Source organism: Aegilops tauschii, chromosome 4 (assembly GCF_002575655.3).
Source record: "Aegilops tauschii subsp. strangulata cultivar AL8/78 chromosome 4, Aet v6.0, whole genome shotgun sequence".
In the NCBI taxonomy this organism is placed as follows: Eukaryota; Viridiplantae; Streptophyta; class Magnoliopsida; order Poales; family Poaceae; genus Aegilops; species Aegilops tauschii.
Genome location: NC_053038.3, coordinates 410,973,170 through 411,000,699, shown reverse-complemented (window position 1 = coordinate 411,000,699; position 27,530 = coordinate 410,973,170). Strand labels below are relative to the sequence as shown.

At 43.9% G+C, this 27,530-nt stretch overlaps 1 protein-coding gene across 1 annotated transcript; it reads left to right on the top strand.

Annotated features, from left to right (window-relative positions):
• Positions 1-410: 410 nt before the first annotated feature.
• Positions 411-3,281, top strand: LOC109748745 (peroxygenase). Its single transcript, XM_020307771.3, has 7 exons — positions 411-688; positions 867-1,006; positions 1,690-1,839; positions 2,067-2,152; positions 2,335-2,429; positions 2,524-2,649; positions 2,867-3,281. The coding sequence occupies exons 1-7, from the start codon at positions 417-419 to the stop codon at positions 3,003-3,005; spliced, it is 1,008 nt and encodes a 335-aa protein (XP_020163360.2). The 5' UTR covers positions 411-416; the 3' UTR covers positions 3,006-3,281.
• Positions 3,282-27,530: the final 24,249 nt, after the last annotated feature.

The following is a 27,530-nucleotide window of genomic DNA, read 5'->3' as shown; positions in this document are numbered from 1 at the left end:
GTCACTGGTTTTCGACTTATAAGTTGGTGACTTATTTGGAATCAAACAGGCCCAAAAGAACGAGGAGAGATAGATGGTGCTGCACGCCTATCCGGCATTACGGTGTACGTGTCGGTGATCTACCTCTTCGACCTGGGTGGCTGGGTACTTGGGTCGTCCGTGATAACGTGGCAAGTCGAGGTAAAAAGCAGGTCTGTTCGAGACCAAAAGTTGAGCTAGCATGCAGCTGGAACACGATCGATTTTGCCACGTTAACTCCATTTTGGCACGGTTTGGTGCATTCCCAGAACATCTTTAACCTTGGCTAATGGCGTCCGCAGGCGCCTTACATCCGTCCAACGGAAAAGCCACGTTTACACGGAACACCCGCTCCAGTCCGGTCCCTGCTTCTACGAGTTTCTCTGGACAAAGTTGAAATGCAGATGCAGCAGTACACGAGTAACCACCACACGCCACGCCTCGCCTCGCCTAAGAAGTCCACAGTACCATACCTCGACCATGCGCACGGTTTCTACAAACGCCCCGTCTCCGCGCCAGCGTCGTGGTTACGAACGTTCTGCACGAGCGTTTATAAAGAGAGCGCGGACCTTCTTGCAATGGCGACCGTAGCACTGCTCGTACCAGTGCCACCACCAACTATCGCGAGGCCCCCGGCTCTGCGCTCCCGTCACCTCGGCTTTCTCCCAAGGTAATCATCATCGTCCAATTCTTTTGCGAGTGCGCCTTGTCCCGCTGAGCCAGCAGTGCTGGATTCCATCCCTCTCTCAGTAGCACTTCTCTGGAGCTCCCTTCTCCTGGGCCGGGGCTCACTCACGGACTCACAGTAACCAACAGTCCACAGATTCATTTGCTTGTTCGATCTGTAGATCCTGCGAGCTCGGCTCGTCGCGAGTAACCGCCGCCATGTCGTCGTCCGATCCGTCGCTGGCGACCGAGGCGCCCCAGGCGGCCGTCACCAGCGAGCGCAAGCTCAGCCCCGACCTGCAGGAGCAGCTCGCCAAGCCATGTACGTATCCCCTCGTCTCCTTTGTCGGCCGCTGTTCCGAATCCGAGATCCAATGCTTCTCTCCCGTTCTTTCTCGCCGGTTTGGCCAGCGAGGGGGGCCGTCGGAGCGGCCGGCCGTTGCCCGTTAGCGGGCGGCCTCGCGCGACGGCGCTTCCCGCTTCTCCGGTCGCTGGGCGGGTGCATGGGTGCTCCACCCGGCAGTAGCATTTTCATTAGACACGGAGGAAGGGGTAAATTTCCTGCAGGTGTTAACAACATAGGCTGTCGTCCTCCATGATCGACGCCTCTGCACTCTCTGGTACTGTCACTCTGTTTGCTACTACCATGAAAGCTTAGGCTAGTCAAGCAAGCCGTACCATGAAAGCTTAGACTAGTCAAACAACATAGGCTGTCGTCCTCTGATCCAAGAACCGTATTCTAACATGAGATGATGAGAATTCTAGTAATAAACTCGGCCGCGTCGACCGTGTTTGATGAGGGAATATCGTCTCTGTTAACGACCCGAATGCGTTGAATACTTTTCCGTTCTCTGATGAAGCGTTTCGTCGCCAGGACCATGTTGTATTAATTTTGTGTACTCCCAGTCCCATCTTCAATGAATTAGCTACTACCAGAACAAGTGCAACCTACGTTTCCTTAATAAATTATGCTGCTGAGCTGAGCTCCCGTTTGTTGTTGTGCAGATCTGGCCAGAGCAATGGCGGCGGTTGACCCGAGCCACCCGGAGGGCAGCAAGGGTCGGGACACCAAGGGGATGAGCGTGCTCCAGCAGCACGCCGCCTTCTTCGACCGCAACGGCGACGGGGTCATCTACCCATGGGAGACCTTCCAAAGTACGCGCGCATCTCGCTATCCTTGCCAATTTTGTATCCGTCTCGTGGCACCCGTGTTGGACAAGCCGTCAGAATCACGATTTGTCTAATCCCGATCCACCAAACGAGATTAGATTCGCCATTCGCAAAAGAGATTACATTGCCTTTGATTGAAGTAGACATATTTTCTTCTCCAATCATGGTTACCTCTGCAGCTGGAGTAAGGCCTTCTTTTGGTGTTATTTCAGGCCTCCGAGCAATCGGGCTTGGGTCGCCTTCGGCCTTCGGAACATCCATACTCCTCCACCTCGTCCTCACTTATCCTACTCAACCGGTAAACAAGTCGTGTTATCATTTGTACTCCCACTGTAGAGTGAGCTAAACATGCTTATATTTCTCTGCGGAGCGAGTAGTTTTTTTTACCTGAATATCACGTCACTCTCTTTTGCAAGTGACAAGAATATCTCACTTTTGTAAAGACACATACGAATTTATCCTCTGTTTCTTTGGACGCAGGGATGGATGCCTTCCCCTCTGCTCTCGATCCATATAAAGAACATCCACAGGGGCAAGCACGGGAGCGACTCTGAGACGTATGACACTGAAGGGAGGTATGTTTGCAAAACGCACCTATGGCTGTCCCTCTGTAGAAAGATCACTTCCGGAAATGAATTTTGTAACTAGTTTTTCTTCCTCCGTGTGTAGGTTTGAACCAGCGAAATTCGATGCTATATTCAGCAAGTTTGGCAAAACTCGGCCGAATGCTTTGTCAGAAGATGAGATCAACGCCATGCTTAAACACAACCGCAATATGTATGATTTCCTGGGCTGGTAAGTGCTGCGCCGAATTGGCACTGGGAATGTTGTTCTTTTATTTATTTGCGTGTATCCAAACTTTTCTAAAAAGACAAGCATGCCTAGTCAGTACACAAACTGACAAACACAAGACCAGATTTTTCATTCCTGCCAGCTCTGTTCATTTCAAGCCTAGCTGCCCTTCAACAAGTAATTTCTGAATACTTATCACCCAATGATCTTATTCACGCAGGGCCGCAGCCAACCTCGAATGGAAGCTGCTGCACAAAGTGGCAAAGGATAAAGAAGGCTTTTTACAGCGAGAAATCGTGAGGGGCGCCTTCGATGGCAGCCTGTTCGAGCGCCTGCAGGAGAGCAAGAAATCTACCTGAATGCGGCAGTGAGCCGTGCGCAGTCCAGACCGAGCGTCGTCAATGAAACATCTGCACTTGAAATTTGAAAAGCCTCCCTGCATTGTAGTTTGAGTTCTGCACGTCAAATAAGAAGTGTTTGGCCCGTCTACGGCGGCCTAAACATTTTCATTTGTATTGTTATTTTGAACTGGAATTTGTACTGTTATTGGTAGCGCACACAAGGTGTACAGTGGAACTTTGTAATGTGCACTCGTGAACCATCAGTACCTCGCGTAATATAGGCGTGTCCGAAAATCCATCTCTGCACCCGAGCTCATCTGCACTTTCTGCACCCGAGCTTATCTGCACTTGTGCTTACGGAAAAAAATCAAAACAAATACTAGAAAAATCCAAACAATTCTAATTTTTTTGTGGGGTAGAAAATTTGATGCGTGAGGCCCGCTCCAAATTTTAAGTCATTTGGACGTTTGATCAGCTCTCAGCAAAAAAGATAAATTGGGGGTCTTTAAAAATGTTTACTGTTCATGTACTGTTTTGACCCGATTTGTCTTTTTTGTTGAGAGCTACTCAAATGTCCAAATGACTTGAAATTTGAAGCCGGCCTCACGCATCAAATTGTCTACCGCACATAAAAAATTTGGAATTTTTGGAATTTGTTTTGATTTTTTTATGAATTTTTTCTAACCGGATACATATGAGCCTGAGCACCGAAGCACCCTATTCTGTGTTGTCTTTTTATTGTCGTGTGAAGGCGTTTTTTTCATGAGGGATCGTGTGAAGATTTTCTTAAACTCGGGCCATCACTATTGTTCGAAACTTAATCATTTCCGGTTCAACTTTGAGAGATGTGATTTCTTGGATTCAAATTTGATACACTAAAATATCCTAGAAACAAGGGTAGTAATACATCCAAAAATAAAGTTGGCTGAGGTTTTCCCCTCCCTCCCTCCCCCGCCGCCACCCGCGAGGCGCCGGGGAGGGCCCCAAATCCCCGCCGCCGAACCCTCCTCCGCCTCCCCCCTCCTCCCTCGCCGCTGCCAAAGGGCGCGGCCGGGCGAAGCCCGGTTGTCGCCGGCGGCGGCGGGGCCTTCTCGGCCCCGCGCGTGGGGGTTGGCGCGGATCCGAACTCCCGGGCGGGGCGCTGCGCTCGGTGTCAGGCGGGGCGGCGCCCCGGAGCAGGCCGGCGATGGTGGCGTGGCGTCGGGCGGCGGATGGCATGGTGGCGGTGCGGGCTGGTGTGGCGTCGGCGGTGGTGTTCCGGCAGCGCCTCGGCGTCGCGTCCGGCGCCGCGGGTTGTGGCTGACCGGGTCGTGGGCGGCCTCTCGCCGTGGTCTCTGGTGGGGGGCGGCGCGACAGCGGAGGTGGTGAGCTGCTCCCTCCCAGTCGGGCCTCGCGGCTGGGTGGCGGCGCTCGGCTCGGGCGGGTCCCCCTGGTGGCGTCTCTGGGTGGCGGCGGTGACAGCTCGGCCACCCTCCCTCTCCGGCGTCTGGCGACGGCTGATGCCTCCCGGTGCCTTGGGCCTTCAACGCGGGGGCGGAACTCGGTTTCGGGGAGGAGCTGGAGCCGGCAAGGCGTCGGTCGTGGCCATGGGCCACTTCTCTGCCTTCCCCTTCCCCCGGTCGATGTATGGTCGCGACCCTTCCTGTGGCAGCTGGCCGCCGGCGATTCTGGACGTGGTTGGGGGTTGCAGATCTGAGCAAAGCCGTGGCCTTTGGTTGCTACAGGGTGGTCTCATGTCGGGGCGGCGGCCCTAGCGGTGGGTGCTACCTCTTGAGCATGCGTTGGTTTTCCCTTGAAGAGGAAAGGGTGATGCAGCAAAGTAGCGTAAGTATTTCCCTTAGTTTTTGAGAACCAAGGTATCAATCCAGTAGGAGGCCACACGCAAGTCCCTCGTACCTACACAAACAAATAAGAACCTTGCAACCAACGCAATAAAGGGGTTGTCAATCCCTTCACGGCCACTTGCAAAAGTGAGATCTGATAGAGATGATAAGATAATATTTTTGATATTTTTATGATAAAGATTGAAAGTAAAGATTGCAAAGTAAAAATAGATTGGAAACTTATATGATGGAAAATAGACCCGGGGGGCATAGGTTTCACTAGTGGCTTCTCTCAAGATAGCATAAGTATTACGGTGGGTGAACAAATTGCTGTCGAGCAATTGATAGAATTGAGCATAGTTATGAGAATATCTAGGCATGATCATGTATATAGGCATCACGTCCGCAACAAGTAGACCGACTCCTGCCTGCATCTACTACTATTACTCCACACATCGACCGCTATCCAACATGCATCTAGAGTATTAAGTTCATAAGAACAGAGTAACGCATTAGGTAAGATGACATGATGTAGAGGGATAACTCAAGCAATATGACATAAACCCCATCTTTTTATCCTCGATGGCAACAATACAATACGTGTCGTTTCCCCTACTGTCACTGGAATCGAGCAACGCAAGATTGAACCCAAAGCTAAGCACTTCTCCCATTGCAAGAAAGATCAATCTAGTAGGCCAAACCAAACTGAGAATTCGAAGAGACTTGAAAAGATAACCAATCATACATAAACGAATTCAGAGGAGATTCAAATATTGTTCATAGATAATCTTGATCATAAACCCACAATTCATCGGATCTCGACAAACACACCGCAAAAGAGTTACATCGAATAGATCTCCAAGAAGATCGAGGAGAACTTTGTATTGAGATCCAAAGAGAGAGAAGAAGCCATCTAGCTAATAACTATGGACCCGAAGGTCTGTGGTAAACTACTCACACATGATCGGAGAGGCTATGGTGTTGATGTAGAAGCCCTCCATGATCGATTCCCCCTCCGGCGGAGCGCCGACAAAGGCCCCAAGATGGGATCTCACGGATACAGAAGGTTGCAGTGGTGGAAATAGGGTTTCGTGGTGCTCCTGGTTGGTTTCGGGGTACGTAGGTATATATAGGAGGAATAAGTAGGTCGGTGGAGCCACGAGGGGCCCACGAGGGTGGGCGGCGCGCCCAGGGGGGCAGGCGTGCCTCCCTGCCTCGTGGTCTCCTCGTTGGTTTCTTGACGTCCACTCCAAGTCCTCTAGATGACGTTTGTTCCAAAAATAACTCTCCTGAAGGTTTCATTTTGTTTGGACTCCGTTTGATATTCCTTTTCTGCGAAACACTGAAATAGGCAAAAAAACAACAATTTGCACTGGGCCTTGGGTTAGTAGGTTAGTCCCAAAAAATATATAAAAGTGTATAAATAAGCCCATTAACATCCAAAACAGAATATATAATAGCATGGAACAATACAAAATTATAGATACGTTGGAGACGTATCAAGCATCCCCAAGCTTAATTCCTGCTCGTCCTTGAGTAGGTAAATGATAAAAACAGAATTTTTGATGTGGAATGCTACCTAGCATATTTCTCAATGTAATTTTCTTTATTGTGGCATGAATGTTCAGATCCGGAAGATTCAAGACAAAAGTTTAATATTGACATGAAAATAATAATACTTCAAGCATACTAACAAAGCAATCATGTCTTCTCAAAATAACATGGCCAAAGAAAGTTATCCCTACAAAATCATATAGTCTGGCTATGCTCTATCTTCACCACACAAAGTATTTAAATCATCCACAACCCCGATGAAAAGCCAAGCAATTGTTTCATACTTTTGATGTTCTCAAACTTTTTCAATCTTCACGCAATACATGAGCGTGAGCCATGGACATAGCACTATATGTGGAATAGAATGGTGGTTGTGGAGAAGACAAAAAAGGAGAAGATGGTCTCACATCAACTAGGCGTATCAATGGGCTATGGAGATGCCCATCAATAGATATCAATGTGAGTGAGTAGGGATTGCCATGCAACGGATGCACTAGAGCTATAAGTGTATGAAAGCTCAACAAAAGAAACTAAGTGGGTGTGCATCCAACTCGCTTGCTCACGAAGACCTAGGGCATTTTGAGGAAGCCCATCATTGGAATATACAAGCTAAGTTCTATAATGTAAAATTCCCACTAGTATATGAAAGTGACAAAATAAGAGACTCTCTATCATGAAGATCATGGTGCTACTTTGAAGCACAAGTGTGGAAAAAGGATAGTAACATTGTCCCTTCTCTCTTTTTCTCTCATTTTTTTATTTGGGCCTTCTCTTTTTTTGGCCTCTTTTTTTTTTCTTTTTTTCTTTCGTCCGGAGTCTCATCCTGACTTATGGCGGAATCATAGTCTCCATCATCCTTTCCTCACATGGGACAATGCTCTAATAATGATCATCACAGTTTTATTTACTTACAACTCAAGAATTACAACTCGATACTTAGAACAAAATATGACTCTATGTGAATGCCTCGGGCGGTGTACCGGGATATGCAATGAATCAAGAGTGACATGTATGAAAGAATTATAAAGGTGGCTTTGCCACAAATACGATGTTAACTACATGATCATGCAAAGCAATATGACAATGATGAAGCGTGTCATAATAAATGGAACGGTGGTAAGTTGCATGGCAATATATCTTGGAATGGCTATGGAAATGCCATAATAGGTAGGTATGGTGGCTGTTTTGAGGAAGGTATATGGTGGGTATATGGTATCGGCGAAAGGTGCGCGGTATTAGAGAGGCTAGCAATGGTGGAAGGGTGAGAGTACGTATAATCCATGGACGCAACATTAGTCATAAAGAAATCACATACTTATTGCAAAAATCTATTAGTTATCGAAACAAAGTACTACACGCATGCTCCTAGGGGGATAGATTGGTAGGAAAATACCATCGCTCGTCCCCGACCGCCACTCATAAGGAAGACAATCAATAAATAAATCATGCTCCGACTTCATCACATAACGGTTCACCATACGTGCATGCTACGGGAATCACAAACTTTAGAACAAGTATTTCTCAAATTCACAACTACTCAACTAGCATGACTCTAATATCACCATCTTCATATCTCAAAACAATTATCGAGTATCAAACTTTTCTTAGTATTCAATGCACTTTATATGAAAGTTTTTATTATATCCATCTTGGATGCCTATCATATTAGGACTAATTTTATAACCAAAGCAAATTACCATGCTGTTCTAAAGGACTCTCAAAATAATATAAGTGAAGCATGAGAGATCAATAATTTCTATAAAATAAAACCACCACCATGCTCTAAAAGATATAAGTGAAGCGCTAGAGCAAAATTGTTTAGCTCAAAAGATATAAGTGAAGCACATAGAGTATTCTAATAAATTCCGATTAATGTGTGTCTCTCTCAAAAGGTGTGTACAGCAAGGATAATTGTGGTGAACTAAAAAGCAAAGACTCAAATCATACAAGACACTCCAAGCAAAACACATATCATGTGGTGAATAAAAATATAGCTCCAAGTAAAGTTACCGATGGACGAAGACAAAACAGGGGATGCCTTCCGGGGCATCCCCAAGCTTAGGCTTTTTGGTTGTCCTTAGATTTTACCTTGGGGTGCCTTGGGCATCCCCAATCTTAGGCTCTTGCCACTCCTTGTTCGATAACCAATCAAATCTTTACCCAAAACTTGAAAACTTCACAACACAAAACTTAACAGAAAATCTCGTGAGCTCCGTTAGCGAAAGAAAACAAAACACCACTTCAAGGTACTGTAATGAACTCATTATTTATTTATATTGGTGTTAAACCTACTGTATTCCAACTTCTCTATGGTTCATAACCTCCGATACTAGCCATAGATTCATCAAAATAAGCAAACAACACACGAAAAACAGAATCTGTCAAAAACAGAACAGTCTGAAGTAATCTGTATGTAACGCAAACTTCTGGAACTCAAAAAATTCTAAAATAAATTGCTGGACGTGAGGAATTTATCTATTAATCATCTGCAAAAAGAATCAACTAAATATCACTCTCCAGTAAAAAGTTGTAGCTAATCTCGTGAGCGCTAAAGTTTCTGTTTTTTACAGCAAGATCAAAAAGACTTCACCCATGTCTTCCTAAAGGTTCTACTTGGCACAAACACTAATTAAAACACAAAAACACATCTAACCAGAATCTATATGTATTATTTATTCCTAAACAGAACCAAAAAGCAAGAAACTAAAATAAAATTGGGTTACCTCCCAACAAGCGTTATCGTTTAACGCCCCTAGCTAGGCATAAAGGAAAGGATAGATCTAGGTATTGCCATCTTTGGGATGCAATCCATAAGTGGCTCTCGTAATAGATTCATAAGGTAATTTAATTTTGTTTCTAGGAAAGTGTTCCATGCCTTTCCTTAATGGAAATTGGAATCTAATATTCCCTTCCTTCATATCAATAATTGCACCAATCGTTCTAAGAAAAGGTCTACCAAGAATAATAGGACATGAAGGATTGCTATCTATATCAAGAACAATGAAATCTACGGGCACATAATTCCTATTTGCAATAATAAGAACATCATTAATTCTTCCCATAGGTTTCTTAATGGTGAAATCCGCAAGGTGCAAGTTTAGAGAACAATCATCAAATTCACGGAAACCCAACATATCACACAAAGTTTTTGGAATCGTGGAAACACTAACACCCAAATCACACAAAGCATAGCATTCATGATCTTTAATTTTAATTTTAATAGTTGGTTCCCACTCATCATAAAGTTTTCTAGGGATAGAAACTTCCAATTCAAGCTTTTCTTCATATGATTGCATTAAAGCATCAACGATATGTTTAGTAAAAGCCTTATTTTGACTATAAGCATGCGGAGAATTTAGCACGGATTGCAACAAGGAAATACAAACTATTAAAGAACAATTATCATAATTAAATTCCTTGAAATCCAAGATAGTGGGTTCATTGCTATCTAAAGTTTTGACCTCTTCCATCCCACTTTTACCAAATTTTGCATCAAGATCTAAAAACTCCGAATCATTGGGACGCCTTTTAACTAAAGTTGACTCATCTCCAGTCCCATCATTATAAAGATTCATATTGCAAAACAAAGATTTAATAGGGGACACATCAATTACTTTTAGATCTTCATCCTTATTATCATGAAAACTAGAAGAACACGCTTTCACAAAGCAATCTTTCTTAGCACGCATCCTAGCGGTTCTTTCTTTGCACTCATCAATGGAAATTCTCATGGCTTTGAGAGACTCATTGATATCATGCTTAGGTGAATAGATATAAGTTTCAAAGAATCAACATCAAGAGAAATTCTATCCATGTTCCTAGCCAACTCATCAATCTTAGGCAATTTTTCTTCATGCAAAGCATTGAAATTCTTTTGAGAAATCATAAATTCTTTAACACTAGTCTCAAAATCAGAGGGCATCTTACTAAAATTTCCATAAGATTTGTTGTAGGAATTACCATAATTATTAGAGGAATTACTAGGATACGGCCTAGGATTAAAATTTCCTCTATAAGCGTTGTTACCAAAATTGTTCCTACCAACAAAATTCACATCCATAGATTCATTATTATTCTCAATCAAAGTAGACAAAGGCATATCATTGGGATCAAAATAAACACTCTTATTAGCAAATAATTTCATAAGTTCATCCATCTTTCCACTCAAAACATTAATCTCTTCAATTGCATGCACCTTTTACTAGTAGATCTTTCAGTGTGCCATTGAGAATAATTAACCATAATATTATCTACGAGTTTAGTAGCTTCTCCTAAAGTGATTTCCATAAAAGTACCTCCCACGGCCGAATCTAAAAGATTTCTAGAAGCAAAATTCAATCTGGCATAAAATTTTTGTATAATCATCCATAAATTCAAACCATGTGTAGAACAATTACGTATCATTAATTTCATCCTCTCCCAAGCTTGTGCAACATGTTCATGATCAAGTTGCTTAAAATTCATAATACCGTTTCTAAGAGAGATGATCTTAGCGGGAGGAAAATGCTTAGAGATAAAAGCATCTTTGCACTTATTCCAAGAATCAATACTATTTTTAGGCAAAGACGAAAACCAAGTTTTAGCAATATCTCTAAGAGAAAAAGGAAATAGCTTCAATTTAACAATATCATTGTCCACATCTTTCTTCTTTTGCATATTACACAAATCAACAAAGCTATTTAGATGGGTAGCGGCATCTTCACTAGGAAGGCCGGCGAATTTATCTTTCATGACAAGATTCAGCAAAGCAGCATTAATTTCACAAGATTCAGCATCGGTAAGAGGAGCAATCGGAGTGCTAAGAAAATCATTGTTGTTGGTATTTGCAAAGTCACACAATTTAGTATTATCTTGAGCCATCGTGACAAGCAAGCAATCCAACACACAAGCAAACAAGAAGCAAGCGAAAAAGAGGCGAACGGAAAAAGAGGGCGAATAAAACAGCAAGGGTGAAGTGGGGGAGAGGAAAACGAGAGGCAAATGGAAAATAATGTAATGCAAGGGATAAGAGTTTGTGATGGGTACTTGGTATGTCTTGACTTGTGCGTAGACTCGCTGACAATGGCGCCAGAAATCCTTCTTGCTACCCCTTGAGCATGCGTTGATTTTCCCTTGAAGAGGAAAGGGTGATGCAGCAAAGTAGCGTAAGTATTTCCCTTAGTTTTTGAGAACCAAGGTATCAATCCAGTAGGAGGCCACATGCAAGTCCCTCGTACCTACACAAACAAATAAGAATCTTGCAACCAACGCGATAAAGGGGTTGTCAATCCCTTCACGGCCACTTGCAAAAGTGAGATCTGATAGAGTTGATAATATAATATTTATGGTATTTTTATGATAAAGATTGAAAGTAAAGATTTCAAAGTAAAAATAGATTGGGAACTTATATGATGGAAAATAGACCCGGGGGCCATAGGTTTCACTAGTGGCTTCTCTCAAGATAGCATAAGTATTACAGTGGGTGAACAAATTACTGTCGAGCAATTGATAGAATTGAGCATAGTTATGAGAATATCTAGGCATGATCATGTATGTAGGCATCACGTCCGCAACAAGTAGGCCGACTCCTGCCTGCATCTACTACTATTACTCCACACATCGACCGCTATCCAGCATGCATCTAGAGTATTAAGTTCATAAGAACAGAGTAACGCATTAGGTAAGATGACATGATGTAGAGGGATAAAATCAAGCAATATGATATAAACCCCATCTTTTTATCCTCGATTGCAACAATACAATACGTGTCGTTTCCCCTACTGTCACTGGGATCGAGCAACGCAAGATTGAACCCAAAGCTAAGCACTTCTCCCATTGCAAGAAAGATCAATCTAGTAGGCCAAACCAAACTGAGAATTCGAAGGGACTTGCAAAGATAACCAATCATACATAAAAGAATTCAGAGGAGATTCAAATATTGTTCATAGATAATCTTGATCATAAACCCACATTTCATCGGATCTCGACAAACACACCGCAAAAAGAGTTACATCGAATAGATCTCCAAGAAGATTGAGGAGAACTTTGTATTGAGATCCAAAGAGAGAGAAGAAGCCATCTAGCTAATAACTATGGACCCGAAGGTCTGTGGTAAACTACTCACACATCATCGGAGAGGCTACGGTGTTGATGAAGATGCCCTCCGTGATCAATTCCCCCTTCGGTGGAGCGCCGGAAAGGGCCCCAAGATGGGATCTCACGGGTACAGAAGGTTGCGGCGGTGGAAATAGGGTTTCGTGGTGCTCCTGGTTGGTTTCGGGGTACGTAGGTATATATAGGAGGAAGAAGTAGGTCGGTGGAGCCACGAGGGGCCCACGAGGGTGGGGGGCGCGCCCAGGGGGCAGGCGCGCCTCCCTGCCTCGTGGCCTCCTTGGTTGTTTCTTGATGTCCACTCCAAGTCCTCTGGATCACGTTTATTTCAAAAATAACTCTCCCGAAGGTTTCATTCCGTTTGGACTCCGTTTGATATTCCTTTTCTGCGGAACACTGAAATAGGCAAAAAAATAGCAATTTGCACTGGGCCTTGGGTTAGTAGGTTAGTCCCAAAAATAATATAAAAGTGTATAAATAAGCCCATTAACATCCAAAACAGAATATATAATAGCATGGAACAATAAAAAATTATAGATCCATTGGAGGCGTATCAGTGGGAGCCGTGTGTTGGTCGTGGGCGGGCTGCGCGGCTCGGATGCAGGCAGGCAATCATGGCTGCTTGGGCGGCATGGCTGCGGGTGTTGGCGGACCGGGGCGACGGAAGAGCTGAAGCACCGGGGTACATCACCTACCCAGTCTGTGTACTGGTCGACGATGACGGCGTCTGTGGACGTCGTGTCCTCCTTGCAGGCTCCGTCGTGGTGCTTCTACCCCTTCCATCTTACTCTGGGTGAAAACTCGATCCTCGGATCGGACGGTGGCGGTGTTCGTGGTCGTGCCCTTCCTAGAGGCACCGTCTTGGAGTCCTCGGTCCGTCATATCCTTTACACATCCTCCCGGACGATCGCCCCTCCTGGTGGTGTTCTCCGTCGGCTCTAAGCGGATTCATTTTGCTCATCTTGCATGTGCTTTGTAGTCGTTGTGGTTGTGTGTCGGTGCCTGGCATTCATGTATCTTGCCTTGGGTGTGTGGTGTGCGTTTGTATCGGATGCTTTGTTGTTGTGGTTCGTGCTTTATAATATAAAGCGGGGGAAACCCTTTTTCTTAACAAGGGTAGTAATTGTTTTTTACTGCAAATAAGGCCCTATGTTTATTTTATATTAAAGGCATTCAATGATATATAACATCCAAGAAAGCAAGAAAATTACAACCGTGACTTCAGAGAGTGATACGTCTCCATCGTATCTACTTTTCCAAACACTTTTGCCCTTGTTTTGGACTCTAACTTGCATGATTTGAATGGAACTAACCCGAGCTGACGCTGTTTTCAGCAGAAGTGCCATGGTGTCATTTTTGTGCAGAAATAAAAGTTCTCATAATGACCTGAAACTTCACGGGGAATATTTTTGGAATATATAAAAAATACTGGCGAAAGAATCAGGGTCAAGGGGCCCAGACCCTGTCCACGAGGGTGGGGGCGCGCCCCCTGCCTCGTGGGCCCCCTGGTGCTCCACCGACCTCAACTCCAACTCTATATATTCACGTTCGGGGAGAAAAAAATCAGAGAGAAGGATTCATCGCGTTTTATGATACGAAGCCGTCGCCAAGCACTAATCTCTCTCGGGAGGGCTGATCTGGAGTCCGTTCGGGGCTCCGGAGAGGGGAATCCGTCGCCGTCGTCATCATCAATCTTCCTCCATCACCAATTTCATGATGCTCGCCGTCGTGCGTGAGTAATCCATCATAGGCTTGCTGGACGGTGATGGGTTGGATGAGATTTATCATGTAATCGAGTTAGTTTTGTTAGGGTTTGATCCCTAGTATCCATTATGTTCTGAGATTGATGTTGCTATGACTTTGCTATGCTTAATGCTTGTCACTAGGGCCCGAGTGCCATGAATTCAGATCTGAACCTATTATGTTTTCATGAATATATGTGTGTTCTTGATCCTATCTTGCAAGTCATTAGTCACCTACTATGTGTTATGATCCGGCAACCCCGAAGTGACAATAATCGGGACCACTCCCGGTGATGACCGTAGTTTGAGGAGTTCATGTATTCACTAATTGTTAATGCTTTGGTCCGGTACTCTATTAAAAGGAGGCTTTAATATCCCTTAGTTTCCAATAGGACCCCGCTGCCACGGGAGGGTAGGACAAAAGATGTCATGCAAGTTCTTTTCCATAAGCACATATGACTATATTCGGAATACATGCCTACATTACATTGATGAACTGGAGCTAGTTCTGTGTCACCCTATGTTATAACTGTTGCATGAGGAATCGCATCCGACATAATTATCCATCACTGATCCAATGCCTACGAGCTTTTCACATATTGCTCTCTGCTTAGTTACTTTTCCATTGCCACTGTTACAATTACTACAAAACTACTACTGTTACTTTTGCCACTGTTACCGTTACTTCCATACTACTTTGCTACTAAATACTTTGCTGCAGATATTAAGTTATCCAGGTGTGGTTGAATTGACAACTCAGCTGCTAATACTTGAGAATATTCTTTGGCTCCCCTTGTGTCGAATCAATAAATTTGGGTTGAATACTCTACCCCCGAAAACTGTTGCGATCCCCTATACTTGTGGGTTATCAAGACTATTTTCTGGCGCCGTTGCCGGGGAGCATAACTCTATTCTTTGAGTCACTTGGGATTTATATCTTCTGATCACTATGAGGAACTTGAAAGATGAAAAAACCAAGATTTATCCCTCAACTACGAGGGGAGGTAAGGAACTGCCATCTAGCTCTGCACTTGATTCACCTTCTGTTTTGAGTAAGCTTGCGACACCTAAACCTGCTTCTGCTATTAATTCTGATATGTCGGATGTTATTAATGATGCCACTTCTGCTTTGCATGGTACTTATGATGAAACTACTTCTATGCTTGATACTACTGTGCCACTAGGTGAATTTCTTGATGAACAACTTGCTAGGGCTAGAGAGAATGAAATTATTGAAACTGATAATATTGATGAAAGTGATGATGAAGATTCTCCCCCTAGATATGAATTGCCTGTTGTGCCTGAGGGTTATGTTATGGATGAAGAAACTGCTAGAGACTTTCTTGCTTGCAATGATAGATATGATCTTAAGAAATTATTAGCTAAGCTGAAAGAAAAATCTTTGCATGCTAGAATGAGATATGACCCTGCTTTTGCTACTTCACCTATCTGTATTTCCGATAAGGATTATGATTTCTCTGTTGACTCTGAGATAATTACTTTGGTTGAATCTCATCCTTTCTATGGCTATGAATCTGAAACTGTTCTGGCACATCTTACTAAATTAAATGATATAGCTACCCTATTCACTAATGATGAAAAAAACTCATTACTACTATATCCTTAAATTATTTCCGTTCTCATTAAAGGGTGATGCTAAAACATGGTTTAATTCTCTTGATCCTGGTTGTGTGCGTAGTCCCCAGGATATGATTTATTACTTCTCTGCTAAATATTTCCTCGCTCATAAGAAACAAGCCGCTTTAAGGGAAATATATAATTTTGTGCAAATTGAAGAAGAGAGTCTCCCACAAGCTTGGGGGAGGCTTCTCCAATTACTTAATGCTTTGCCTGATCATCCTCTCAAGAAAAATAAAATACTTGATATCTTTTATAATGGACTAACCTTTGCTTCCAGAGACCACCTGGATAGTTGTGTTGGTTGTGTTTTCAGGGAAAGAACAGTTGATCAAGCTGAATTCCTATTGAATAATATGTTGACTAATGAAAATAATTGGACACTTCCTGAACCAACTCCTAAGACAACTCCGAAGAAAAGGGGTATTCTATTTCTCAGTCCTGAAGATATGCAAGAGGCAAAGAAATCTATGAAAGAAAAAGGTATTAAAGCTGAAGATGTTAAGAATTTACCACCTATTGAAGAAATACATGGTCTTGATAACCCGACACTGGTAGTAAAGGTAAATTCTCTCTATAGATTTGATGAAGGTGGTATCCCTCGTTATAAGTCTGCTAGCCAATGCCTAGATGATTTGATAATTGTATTGTTAAACAAGAAAACTTCAATGCTTATGTTGGTAGACAATTGAAACTTAATGCCTATATGATTGAACATTTGAGTGATTATATGTCTAGAGTTAAAGGTGAACTTAAACTCATTAGTAAACATGCTTCTATGGTTACCACTCAAGTAGAACAAGTGCTTAAAGCTCAGAATGATCTGCTCAATGAATTAAATAATAAGAAAAATGATAATGCTGTTAGAGTTGTGACTAGAGGGGGTAAAATGACTCAGGAACCTTTGTATCCTGAGGGCCATCCTAAGAGAATTGAGCAAGATTCTCAGAGAACTAATGTTGATGCACCTAGTCCTTCTAAGAGGAAGAAAAAGAAAAATGATAGGACTTTGCATGATTCTAGTGAACCTGTTGTTGACACACCTGAGAATCCCAATGATATTTCTATTTCTGATGCTGAAAAACAATCAGGTAATGAACATGAACCTAGTGATAATGTTAATGATGATGTTCATGTTGATGCTCAACCTAGCAATAACAATGATGTAGAGATTGAACCTCCTCTTGATCTTGATAACCCACAATCAAAGAACCAACGTTATGATAAGAGAGACTTCGTTGCTAGGAAGCACGGTAAAGAAAGAGAACCATGGGTTTAGAAACCCATGCGTTTTCCTCCTAAACCATCCAAGAATAAGGATGATGAGGATTTTGAGCGCTTTGCTGAAATGATTAGACCTATCTTTTTGCGTATGCGTTTGACTGATATGCTTAAAATGAATCCTTATGCTAAGTATATGAAGGATATTATTACAAATAAAAGAAAGATACCGGAAGCTGAAATTTCCACCATGCTTGCTAACTATACTTTTAAGGGTGGAATACCTATGAAACTAGGAGATCCAGGAGTACCAACTATACCATGCTCCATTAAAAGAAACTATGTCAAAACTGCTTTATGTGATCTTGGAGCCGGTGTTAGTGTTATGCCTCTCTCTTTATATCGTAGACTTGATTTGAATAAGTTGACACCTACTGAAATATTTTTGCAAATGGCTGATAAATCAACTGCTATACCTGTCGGTATTTGTGAGGATGTGCCTGTTGTGGTTGCAAACGTTACTATTTTAATGGACTTTATTATTCTTGATATTCCCGAGGACGATAGTATGTCGATTATCCTTGGTAGACCCTTTTTGAATACTGTAGGGGCTGTTATTGATTGCAACAAAGGCAATGTCACTTTTCATGTTAATGGTAATGAGCATACGGTACACTTTCCGAGGAAACAACCTCAAGTCCATAGTATCAATTCTATTGGAAAATTTTCATCGATTACAATTGGAGGTTTTGAATTTCCTCTTCCCACTGTCAAGAAGAAATATGATATTCTTATTATTGGGGATGTGCATATCCCCGTTGAGGTAACCTAGTGCTATTCGAAAATTCTTCGGTTTCATGTGATTCGGAATGAGTTTGTTAACAAGACTTGATCAACCTTGTTAGTGGATTCCTTTTGATGAGCATGAGATGGATGAAGTTAGAAAGCACAAATCTTTGTACCCTCCTTTTACTTTCTGTTATTTAGATTAAATAAAGCAAAAATAGTATTTTCTGTCTGTTTTTTGAATTATCCTTGCAATAAAAAATACCCCGAAAATAAAAGTTCTCCAAATGCGCTGGAATTGAAATATGATTTTTTTGTAGAATATTTACGAATATCTGGCACTGAGAACACACCAGAGGGGGCAACCACCTGCCCACGAGGGTGCAGGGCGCGCCCCTGCCTCGTGGGCCCCACGTGGCCCCCTCCACTTATTCCTGCACCCACACACTTCGTCTTCCTCCAGAAAAAAATCACCACACAGCTCAAACTCGTGTGATTTTCGATCTCCTTGCTCAAAGCTTCACTCACAAAAATGCTTTGGGGGATTGTTCTTCGGTATGTGACTCCTCCAATGGTCCAATTAGTTTTTGCTCTAGTGCTTTATTTATTGCAAATTTTTGCTGCTTAGGTGACCCTGTTCTTGAGCTTGCATGTCAAATTTATATGGTCCCAAGTAGTTCTAATGCATGATATAGTCTCTAGGCACTTGTGGGAGTAGTTGCTATCAATTTTGTTGAGTTTGGTTCACTTTTATTTTGAGTTACTAAAAATTTCAGAAATTTTTTAGAGGGAGAAATATGTTTAGGAAAATGTACCAAGGTGGTTCCTCAAGGAAGCAGGCACCTAGGCTCGCGATACGTGAGCCGGACTATGAACTACCAAGAGAAGCTTAAGTGCGGCCTTGTGAATGGCCGTCAGAGGAGTTTATGGCGAGAGCAGGTATCAAGCAAGAATTTGACGTGTATGTGCGTAATGCTGAACTTGAGGGCTTCGTGTCAGATAAGTGCCCCCAATATTACTACCTAACTGATTCCTTTGTGAGAAGGTTTAAATTTACATCATCACGCAATTCTCACACTGTCCTATTTGATCTTTATGATAAATCTTATACCATGGACTCAGAAGATTTTAATACTGCTTGTAAACTCCAACAGTGGGGTAGTGCTGGCGAACCTCGCAAATCTGAATATAAAGACTTTCTTGCTAGTATAACTGTGGGGGAATCTAGAGAAATAACACAAGCTACCATAGGGAGCATTCATTTTCCTGCCATACATTATTTTGCTCTCTTTATAGGTTGATGCATTAACGGTAAGGATGAGGCATGTCACATGTGTGTTCCCGATCTTACTGTTCTCAAGAGTCTTGTATTAGGATATAAACAATATAACTTGGGGGCCATTGTTGCACGTACGTTGCATCATAACAATATAAGTGGAGATTTGTTTGGCGGAATTTACACAACTCGTTTAGCTAATTATCTTGAGGCACCCATACATGAAAATGATATAGAGTTGCCTCCTGCTTATCTAGATTTTAATGCTATGGTTCGCCATCAATTTGTTGAGAGGAATGAACAGTCCCTCCAGTACCGACTAATCTTTGACAGGCGTCGCACTGTCCATGTTGCTCTCCCTGCTCCTGCTTTCTTTGACTTTCAGGCAAAAGGGAGATATGTCATAACCAGGGAGGAGGAAAACGAGTACGAGAGGAGGGCGGAAGCAGCTTGCCTCCAAGCTACAGCTCGTGAGGCAGTAGCGACTGCATCTTAGTACGACCCCAGTTACAACTTCAGATATCCGCCAGGCCATCCATGGGCATAGACCAACTTAGGCCAAAATCCTAAGCTTGGGGGAGTACGTATTTCTCACCGACATTACATTCATGTTCACACACTCATTCCAGTTGTCGGTGCTCATTCTTTTTCATTGTAATATCCATGCTAGTTTATTTTCTTTTTAAGTTTTCTTCTTTTGTGTTTGAAAAACCTTGAGAAAAAACCAAAAAAAAATAGTTGTACCTTCTAGCTAGTTAACTTTTCATGCCTGTAGTAGTAATAATTAAAAGAAAACCCAAAAAGATTTCTCGTTCTTCTTTTGCTTGTTGGGAGCTTTCCCGTGTAAATAGTTTTATTTCTTTTCTTTTCTTTGGGGGTCGAGAGGAGAAGACCATAATGAAAATGTTGAAGTGGCTCTTATATGCATTATTGTTGATTTAACAAAGAGCCAATTTTACCTTGTCTTCTCCTGTGTATTAAATGCTTGCAGATTCCAGCTTAGTCCAATGCACATGCACTATTATTATTATCACACCGTTTGGTCGTGCAAGTGAAAGGCAATAATGACGATATATGATGGACTGATTGAGATTAGAAAAGCTGGTATGAACTTGACCTCTCTTGTTTTTGTAAATATGATTAGTTCATCGTTCTTGATTCAGCCTATTATGAATGAAACATGTTTGCAATGACAATTAGAGATTATAGTTGCTTATGTCATGCTTAATTAGCTAGGAGTTTATAATGGTTTACCTTGTGTGCCAACATGCTATTAAAATGGTTGTGATGTGGTATGATAGGGTGGTATCCTCCTTTGAATGATTCAAGTGGCTTGACTTGGCACATGTTCACACATGTAGTTGAAACAAAATCACATAGCCTCCATGATATTTATGTTCATGGTGGATTATATCCTACTCATGCTTGCACTCAATGTTTATTAATTTTAATGCATGTTCATGACTGTTGTCGCTCTCTAGTTGGTCGCTTGCCAGCCTTTTTCTAGCCTTCACTTGTACTAAGCGGGAATACTGCTTGTGCATCCACTTCCATAAACCCCAAGGTTATTCCATATGAGTCCACCATACCTTCCTATATATGCGGTATCTACCTGTCGTTCCAAGTAAACTTGTATGTGCCAAACTCTAAACCTTCAAATGAAATTCTGTTTTGTATGCTCGAATAGCTCATGTATCAACTAGGGCTGTCTGTATCTTCCATGCTAGGTGGGTTATTCTCAAGAGAAGTGGACTCTGCTCCTCACTCACGAGAAAATGGCTGGTCACCGGGATGCCCAGTCCCATGCTCAAACCAAATCAAAATAATTGCAAACAAAACTCCCCCAGGACTGTTATTAGTTGGAGGCACCCGTTGTTTCGGGCAAGCCATGGATAATTGCTTGTTGGTGGTGGGGGAGTATAAACTTTACCATTCTGTTTGGGAACCGCCTATAATGTGTGTAGCATGGAAGATATCGAGATCTCTCAGTTGTTATGTTGACAATGAAAGTATGCTGCTCAAAATATTATTTATCTCTGTTTCAAAACCGAGCTCTGGCACCTCTACAAATCCCTGCTTCCCTCTGCGAAGGGCCTATCTATTTACTTTTATGTTGAGTCATCACCCTCTTATTAAAAAGCACCAGTAGGAGAGGACCGCTGTCATTTGCATGCATTACTATTAATTTATATTGAGTATGACTATGACTGAATCTCTTTTACCATGAATTACAATGTTTAGTCAGTCCTTGATCTTCAGAGGTGCTCTGCATTTATGTTTTGCGGTCTCAGAAAGGGCTAGCGAGATACCATCTTGTTATATCATATTATGATTGTTTTGAGGAAGTGTTGTCATCCGAGATTTATTATTATTGCTCGCTAGTTGATTATGCCATTGATATGAGTAAACATGAGACCTAAATGTTATTGTGAATATGGTTAGTTCATAATCTTTGCTGAAAACTTGAATGCTGGCTTTACATATTTACAACAACAAGAGCAAACAGAGTTTGTAAAAAAATTTCTTTATCACTTTCAGTTTGTCAACTGAATTGCTTGAGGACAAGCAAAGGTTTAAGCTTGGGGGAGCTAATACGTCTCCATCGTATCTACTTTTCCAAGCACTTTTGCCCTTATTTTGGACTCTAACTTGCATGATTTGAATGGAACTAACCCAGACTGACGCTGTTTCCAGAAGAATTGCCATGGTGTTATTTTTGTGCAGAAATAAAAGTTCTCGGAATGACCTGAAACTTCACGGAGAATATTTTTGGAATATATAAAAAATACTGGCGAAAGAATCAAGGCTAGGGGGCCCACACCCTGTCCACGAGGGTGGGGGCGCGCCTACCCGCCTGGGCGTGCCCCTTGCCTCGTGGCCCCCCTGGTGCTCCACCGACCTCAACTCCAACTCTATATATTCACGTTCGGGGAGAAAAAAATCAGAGAGAAGGATTCATCACGTTTTACGATACGAAGCCGCCGCCAAGCCCTAATCTCTCTCGGGAGGGCTGATCTGGAGTCCGTTCGGGGCTCCGGAGAGGGGAATCCATCGTCGTCATCATCATCAACCTTCCTCCATCACCAATTTCATGATGCTCACCGCCGTGCGTGAGTAATTCCATCGTAGGCTTGCTGGACGGTGATGGGTTGGACGAGATTTATCATGTAATCGAGTTAGTTTTGTTATGGTTTGATCCCTAGTATTCATTATGTTCTGAGATTGATGTTGCTATGACTTTGCTATGCTTAATGCTTGTCACTAGGGCCCGAGTGCCATGAATCCAGATCTGAACCTATTATGTTTTCATGAATATATGTGAGTTCTTGATCCTATCTTGCAAGTCATTAGTCACCTACTATGTGTTATGATCCGGCAACCCCGAAGTGACAATAATCGGGACCACTCCCGGTGATGACCGTAGTTTGGGGAGTTCATGTATTCACTAAGTGTTAATGCTTTGGTCCGGTACTCTAATAAAAGGAGGCCTTAATATCCCTTAGTTTCCAATAGGACCCCGCTACCACGGGAGGGTAGGACAAAAGATGTCATGCAAGTTCTTTTCCATAAGCACATATGACTATATTCGGTATACATGCCTACATTACATTGATGAACTAGAGCTAGTTCTGTGTCACCCTATGTTATAACTGTTGCATGAGAAATCACATCCAACATAATTATCCATCACTGATCCAATGCCTACAAGCTTTTCACATATTGCTCTTTGCTTAGTTACTTTTCCGTTGCCACTGTTAAAATTACTACAAAACTGCTACTGTTACTTTTGCCACTGTTACCGTTACTTCCATACTACTTTGCTACTAAATACTTTGCTGCAGATATTAAGTTATCCAGGTGTGGTTGAATTGACAACTCAACTGCTAATACTTGAGAATATTCTTTGGCTCCCCTTGTGTCGAATCAATAAATTTGGGTTGAATACTCTACCCTCAAAAACTGTTGCGATCCCCTATACTTGTGGGTTATCAGAAAGCCAAACAAACTCAACCTCTAGCATGAGCCAAACGTGCACCACCGCTCCACTTCAGTACTGAAGTCGGCTTGACATTGCATTATGTGGCCGGGAAGTTCGCGTGCTAATGTCCGGATGGACCAATGCCCTCTAGAAGAAGCCATCATAGAAGCCTTGTGTAGATCTAAAATCCAAAATTGACCCATCTTTGGTACAAAACATCTGTTAGGTTTGCAACAACGAGGAGATAACGTTGTTGCAACAAAGAGGAAGAATGAACCACCAAGGACTGGTTTATCGAGTCAGGGAGTCACCCAAGGGGAGAAAAGGATTTGACAACCTCGTCGGCGCCGCAAAAACAATCGAGGGAACATCGTCCCGATCCCCAAGGGCTAACCTTGGACCATCAACGTCGATGGTTGCCACAACACCACCACCACAAACAACATGAAGAGCAGGACCGTTACTCAAAACCTATATGAAGACACATGAATTGCCCACCATCCCTGAATGACCTGAGACGATCACTACAAAAAAATACACTTCCGTGATGATACATGTTTGTCATAATAGGTCGCATTTTCTGTCATGCATGTACATCCATGACGATTTTATGACAGAATCAAGATAGTCATACCTGTGCTGTCGTAGAAGTGTTCCATGACATTACCAAAATTATCATCACGGAAGTGTCTACTTCCATGACGATAAATCGCGCGTTACAGAAGTGCTTTCGTCAAGGGTGACCGACACGTGGTATCCACCGTAACGGAACGCCGTTAAGCTATCGAGTCCGGTTTTGGATCCGATAACCCGTTAACAGCCCCGACCAATGGGGATTTTCCACGTGTAAAATCATCATTGGCTGGAGGAAACACGTGTCGGCTCACCGTTGGGACAAATGTCATCCACTCATTGGACCCAAAGCGCCTACGATATGTCGACATGTGGCCCGGCCCAATAGAGGCCCATTCCTGTGAAAAGGCCGGCCCGTTTGACTTGGTCAAAAGGTGGCGGGCCAGCCCACGGCAAGCCTGTTAACAGCCTGTTCGCATATAGCCCATTTACAGCCTGCTAACCCAGGGCCCGTTTACGGCCCAGTAGCGTCATCTGGGTCGTCCAATATAATTCCAGCACATTTAAACTTCCGGCCCATGTATGGCCCATGACGTCTTTCGGCCCATATGAGGCCCTTATTACTCTCGGCCCATTAACGGCCCGTGGTAAAACTGGCCCGTAATGAACAGTGTATCACTTTATACCCATTAACGACACGTGGTGAAACTGGCCTGTAATGAACAGTGTATCACTTTATACCCATTAACGGCCCATTATTCCGTTGGGCCGTTTCCAGCCCATGTTATCTTTCGGCCTTCTCGGGGCCCATTTATTCTTGGGCTCATTTCCACATTCGTTTACTTACGGCCCGTTACTGTCATTTTCTGCTTGTGGGCCAAATTCAGCCCGTGGTTACAGTCGGCCCGTTTGTGGCCCATTAATACGTTGGGCCGTTTTCATAGCATCATCAAAATACGGCCGATTAAAGACGGCCCGTTATGGTCGGCCCATGAATGGACGAATTCAACTCTAGCCCATTTACGGCCATAATGTGGTCTGTTATTGGCCCATGTTTGGCCAACCGATCATACGGCCCGTAGAAGGCCCATTGATGATACGACCCATAGAAGGCCCATTGTGTCTGAGGGAGTCCTGGATTAGGGGGTCATCGGACGACCGAACTATATACTTTAGCTGGACTGTTGGACTATGAAGATGTCCCGTGTCCGGATGGGACTCTCCTTGGCGTGGAAGGCAAGCTTGGCAATACGGATATGTAGATCTCCTCCCTTGTAACCGACTCTGTGTAACCCTAGCCCCCTCCGGTGTCTATATAAACCAGAGGGTTTAGTCCGTAGGACAACAACAATCATACCATAGGCTAGCTTCTAGGGTTTAGCCTCTACGATCTCGTGGTAGATCAACTCTTGTAATACTCATATCATCAAGATCAATCAAGCAGGAAGTAGGGTATTACCTCCATCGAGAGGGCCCGAACCTGGGTAAACATCGTGTCCCCCGCCTCCTGTTACCATCCGCCTTAGACGCACAGTTCGGGAACCCCTATCCGAGATCCGCCGGTTTTGACACCGACATTGGTGCTTTCATTGAGAGTTCCACTGTGCCGTCATCATAAGGAGGAATGGCTTGTCTCGTTGTCAAGGACAACATCACCTCTGGGGGAGCCCTAGCTGTAGGCCAAACTCTCCGACTAGGCGGTTTCGTCATGACCGCCCGTTCGGCCGCTGCGCCGACGATGACTTCTCGGGTCATCGAAAACAGCCTCCACGTCGGCTCGGAATTCACCGAGCAGATGGATCCAATGGAGATCTCCTCTTTGAACGAGCTCTTGGATCGCATCGCCGCTTTGGGAGTTGCTACGGACTATGATCGGATTGGGCTTAAACCCGACCAAAGGGAGATTAACTCTCCGCCGGTCACCCATCAGATAGCGGTGGTGGAGGAGCAATGCGGCGATTCTTCCTCTATCTTGAGGACAAACTATGTCCGGATTCCCGAGCTCTCCGAGCCGGATACCCGTCTACGGGAGGACATCGCCCAAACCCTGAACCTAGAATCAAGCAGCGGGCTAGACCTATAGGGCAACATCCCGGAGCCCGAACTTCTAAGATCCGAAACTCCTCCGCCCCTGGGTCTCAGATTAGGTCAGGGTTCAGACTTTAGCCCACCCACCCAGATATAAGCGATCTTTCCCACATTAGACAAGAGCCCCAGGAGACAGTACACCATTATTGGGCCAGATTTCTCCTTGTAATGAACAAGGTCAAGGACTGTCGCGAGGAGGACGCAATTTCATTCTTTTGCAATAATTGCACGGACAAGGGAATCCTCAACGCCATAAGTCGCCGTGACATAGCACACTTTGCTGACTTGGCGGCCATAGTACGGAAGTACTGTGCGATGGAAAGCGCCTGGAAAACCCAAACAAAATTTTGGGATCCTCCAGCTCTGACAAAACCCCCAGTCCGAACTAAAAGGGTGCACTCTCCTAAGTCGCCCGACCCAAGTACAAAGAAGCAAAAGCCCACTACAGGGCATGGAACCGTATTGGAGGGATGGCTTAATGGGCCATGCAAAATTCACGGTACAGCGGATACCATACCAACACACGGCCTTAGAGCATGTTGGGTACTCCGGCAGGTGGCCAAGAGCGGTGAGGATCTCCTCATTAACAATACCGCAGAACACCATCCCATGGAGAACAACAATACAGTATTGATAGTCTTCGAGACCTTTGCCTCAAATAATAGGCGTAAGCGAGCACTCCGCAGCCTTGCCGAAGTCTGCCACGTGGCAGCAATAAATCCATGGAGCGATACGGCTATCACCTTCAATGCCAGTGACGAACCTAAATTCCGAACAGCCCGAGTACCAGCCGCCTTGGTCCTTAGTCCAATTGTGGACGGCTTCCGGCTTACTAAAGTGCTCATGGACGGTGGCAGCGGATTAAACCTCATTTACGAGGAGACTCTTCAAAAAATGGTAGACAGAAGTCGCATTGAGCAAAAAAGCACGACCTTCAGAGGAATCATCCCTAGTCGGGAGGCACGATGTGCCGGAAAAATCACACTGGATGTGGTATTCGGCACGCCGGAGAATTACAGGTCCGAAGAAATCACATTCCAAGTGGCCCCGTTCAATAGCGGATACCACGCCCTTCTAGGGCGGGAGGCATTCACGATCTTCCAAGCTATACCCCATTACGGGTACATGAAGCTCAAAATGCCCGGACCCAATGGAATCATCACTCTAGCTAGTGATCCGGACATAGCACTCTGCGCCGAAAATAAAACAGCCGCACTGGCCCTCGAGGCGTTATCCGAAGCCCTCGCGGCCGAGGAATTAACTGCGCTGCGCTCAACAGTGGACAGGGACGACGTGATACTCGATAAAAGATCCAAGTCCACCTCTTTTAAACCAGCGGATGAAATAGTCAAATTCCAAGTCCATCCAACGGATCCTACAAAAACAGCATCCATCGGGGCACAGTTAAACCCCACAGTAGACGCCGCACTACGGGAGTTCTTGCGCGAGAATTGGGACATCTTCGCCTGGCATCCTTCAGACATGCCAGGAATCCCACGCAGGCTGGCCGAGCATAGCCTTAACATCCTAAAGGGAATCAAGCTAGTCAAGCAAACTCTCCGGCGCTTCTCTGAGCCTAAGCGACAAGCCATGGGAGAGGAGCTAGCCAAGTTACTGGAGGCCGGATTCATTCGAGAAATAAAACATCCGGACTGGCTAGCAAACCTGGTGATGGTACCAAAGAAGGACAAATCCTGGCGCCTATGCGTCGACTTCAAGGACCTTAATAAGGCTTGCCCAAAGGATCCCTTCCCCCTCCCTCGCATCGATCAA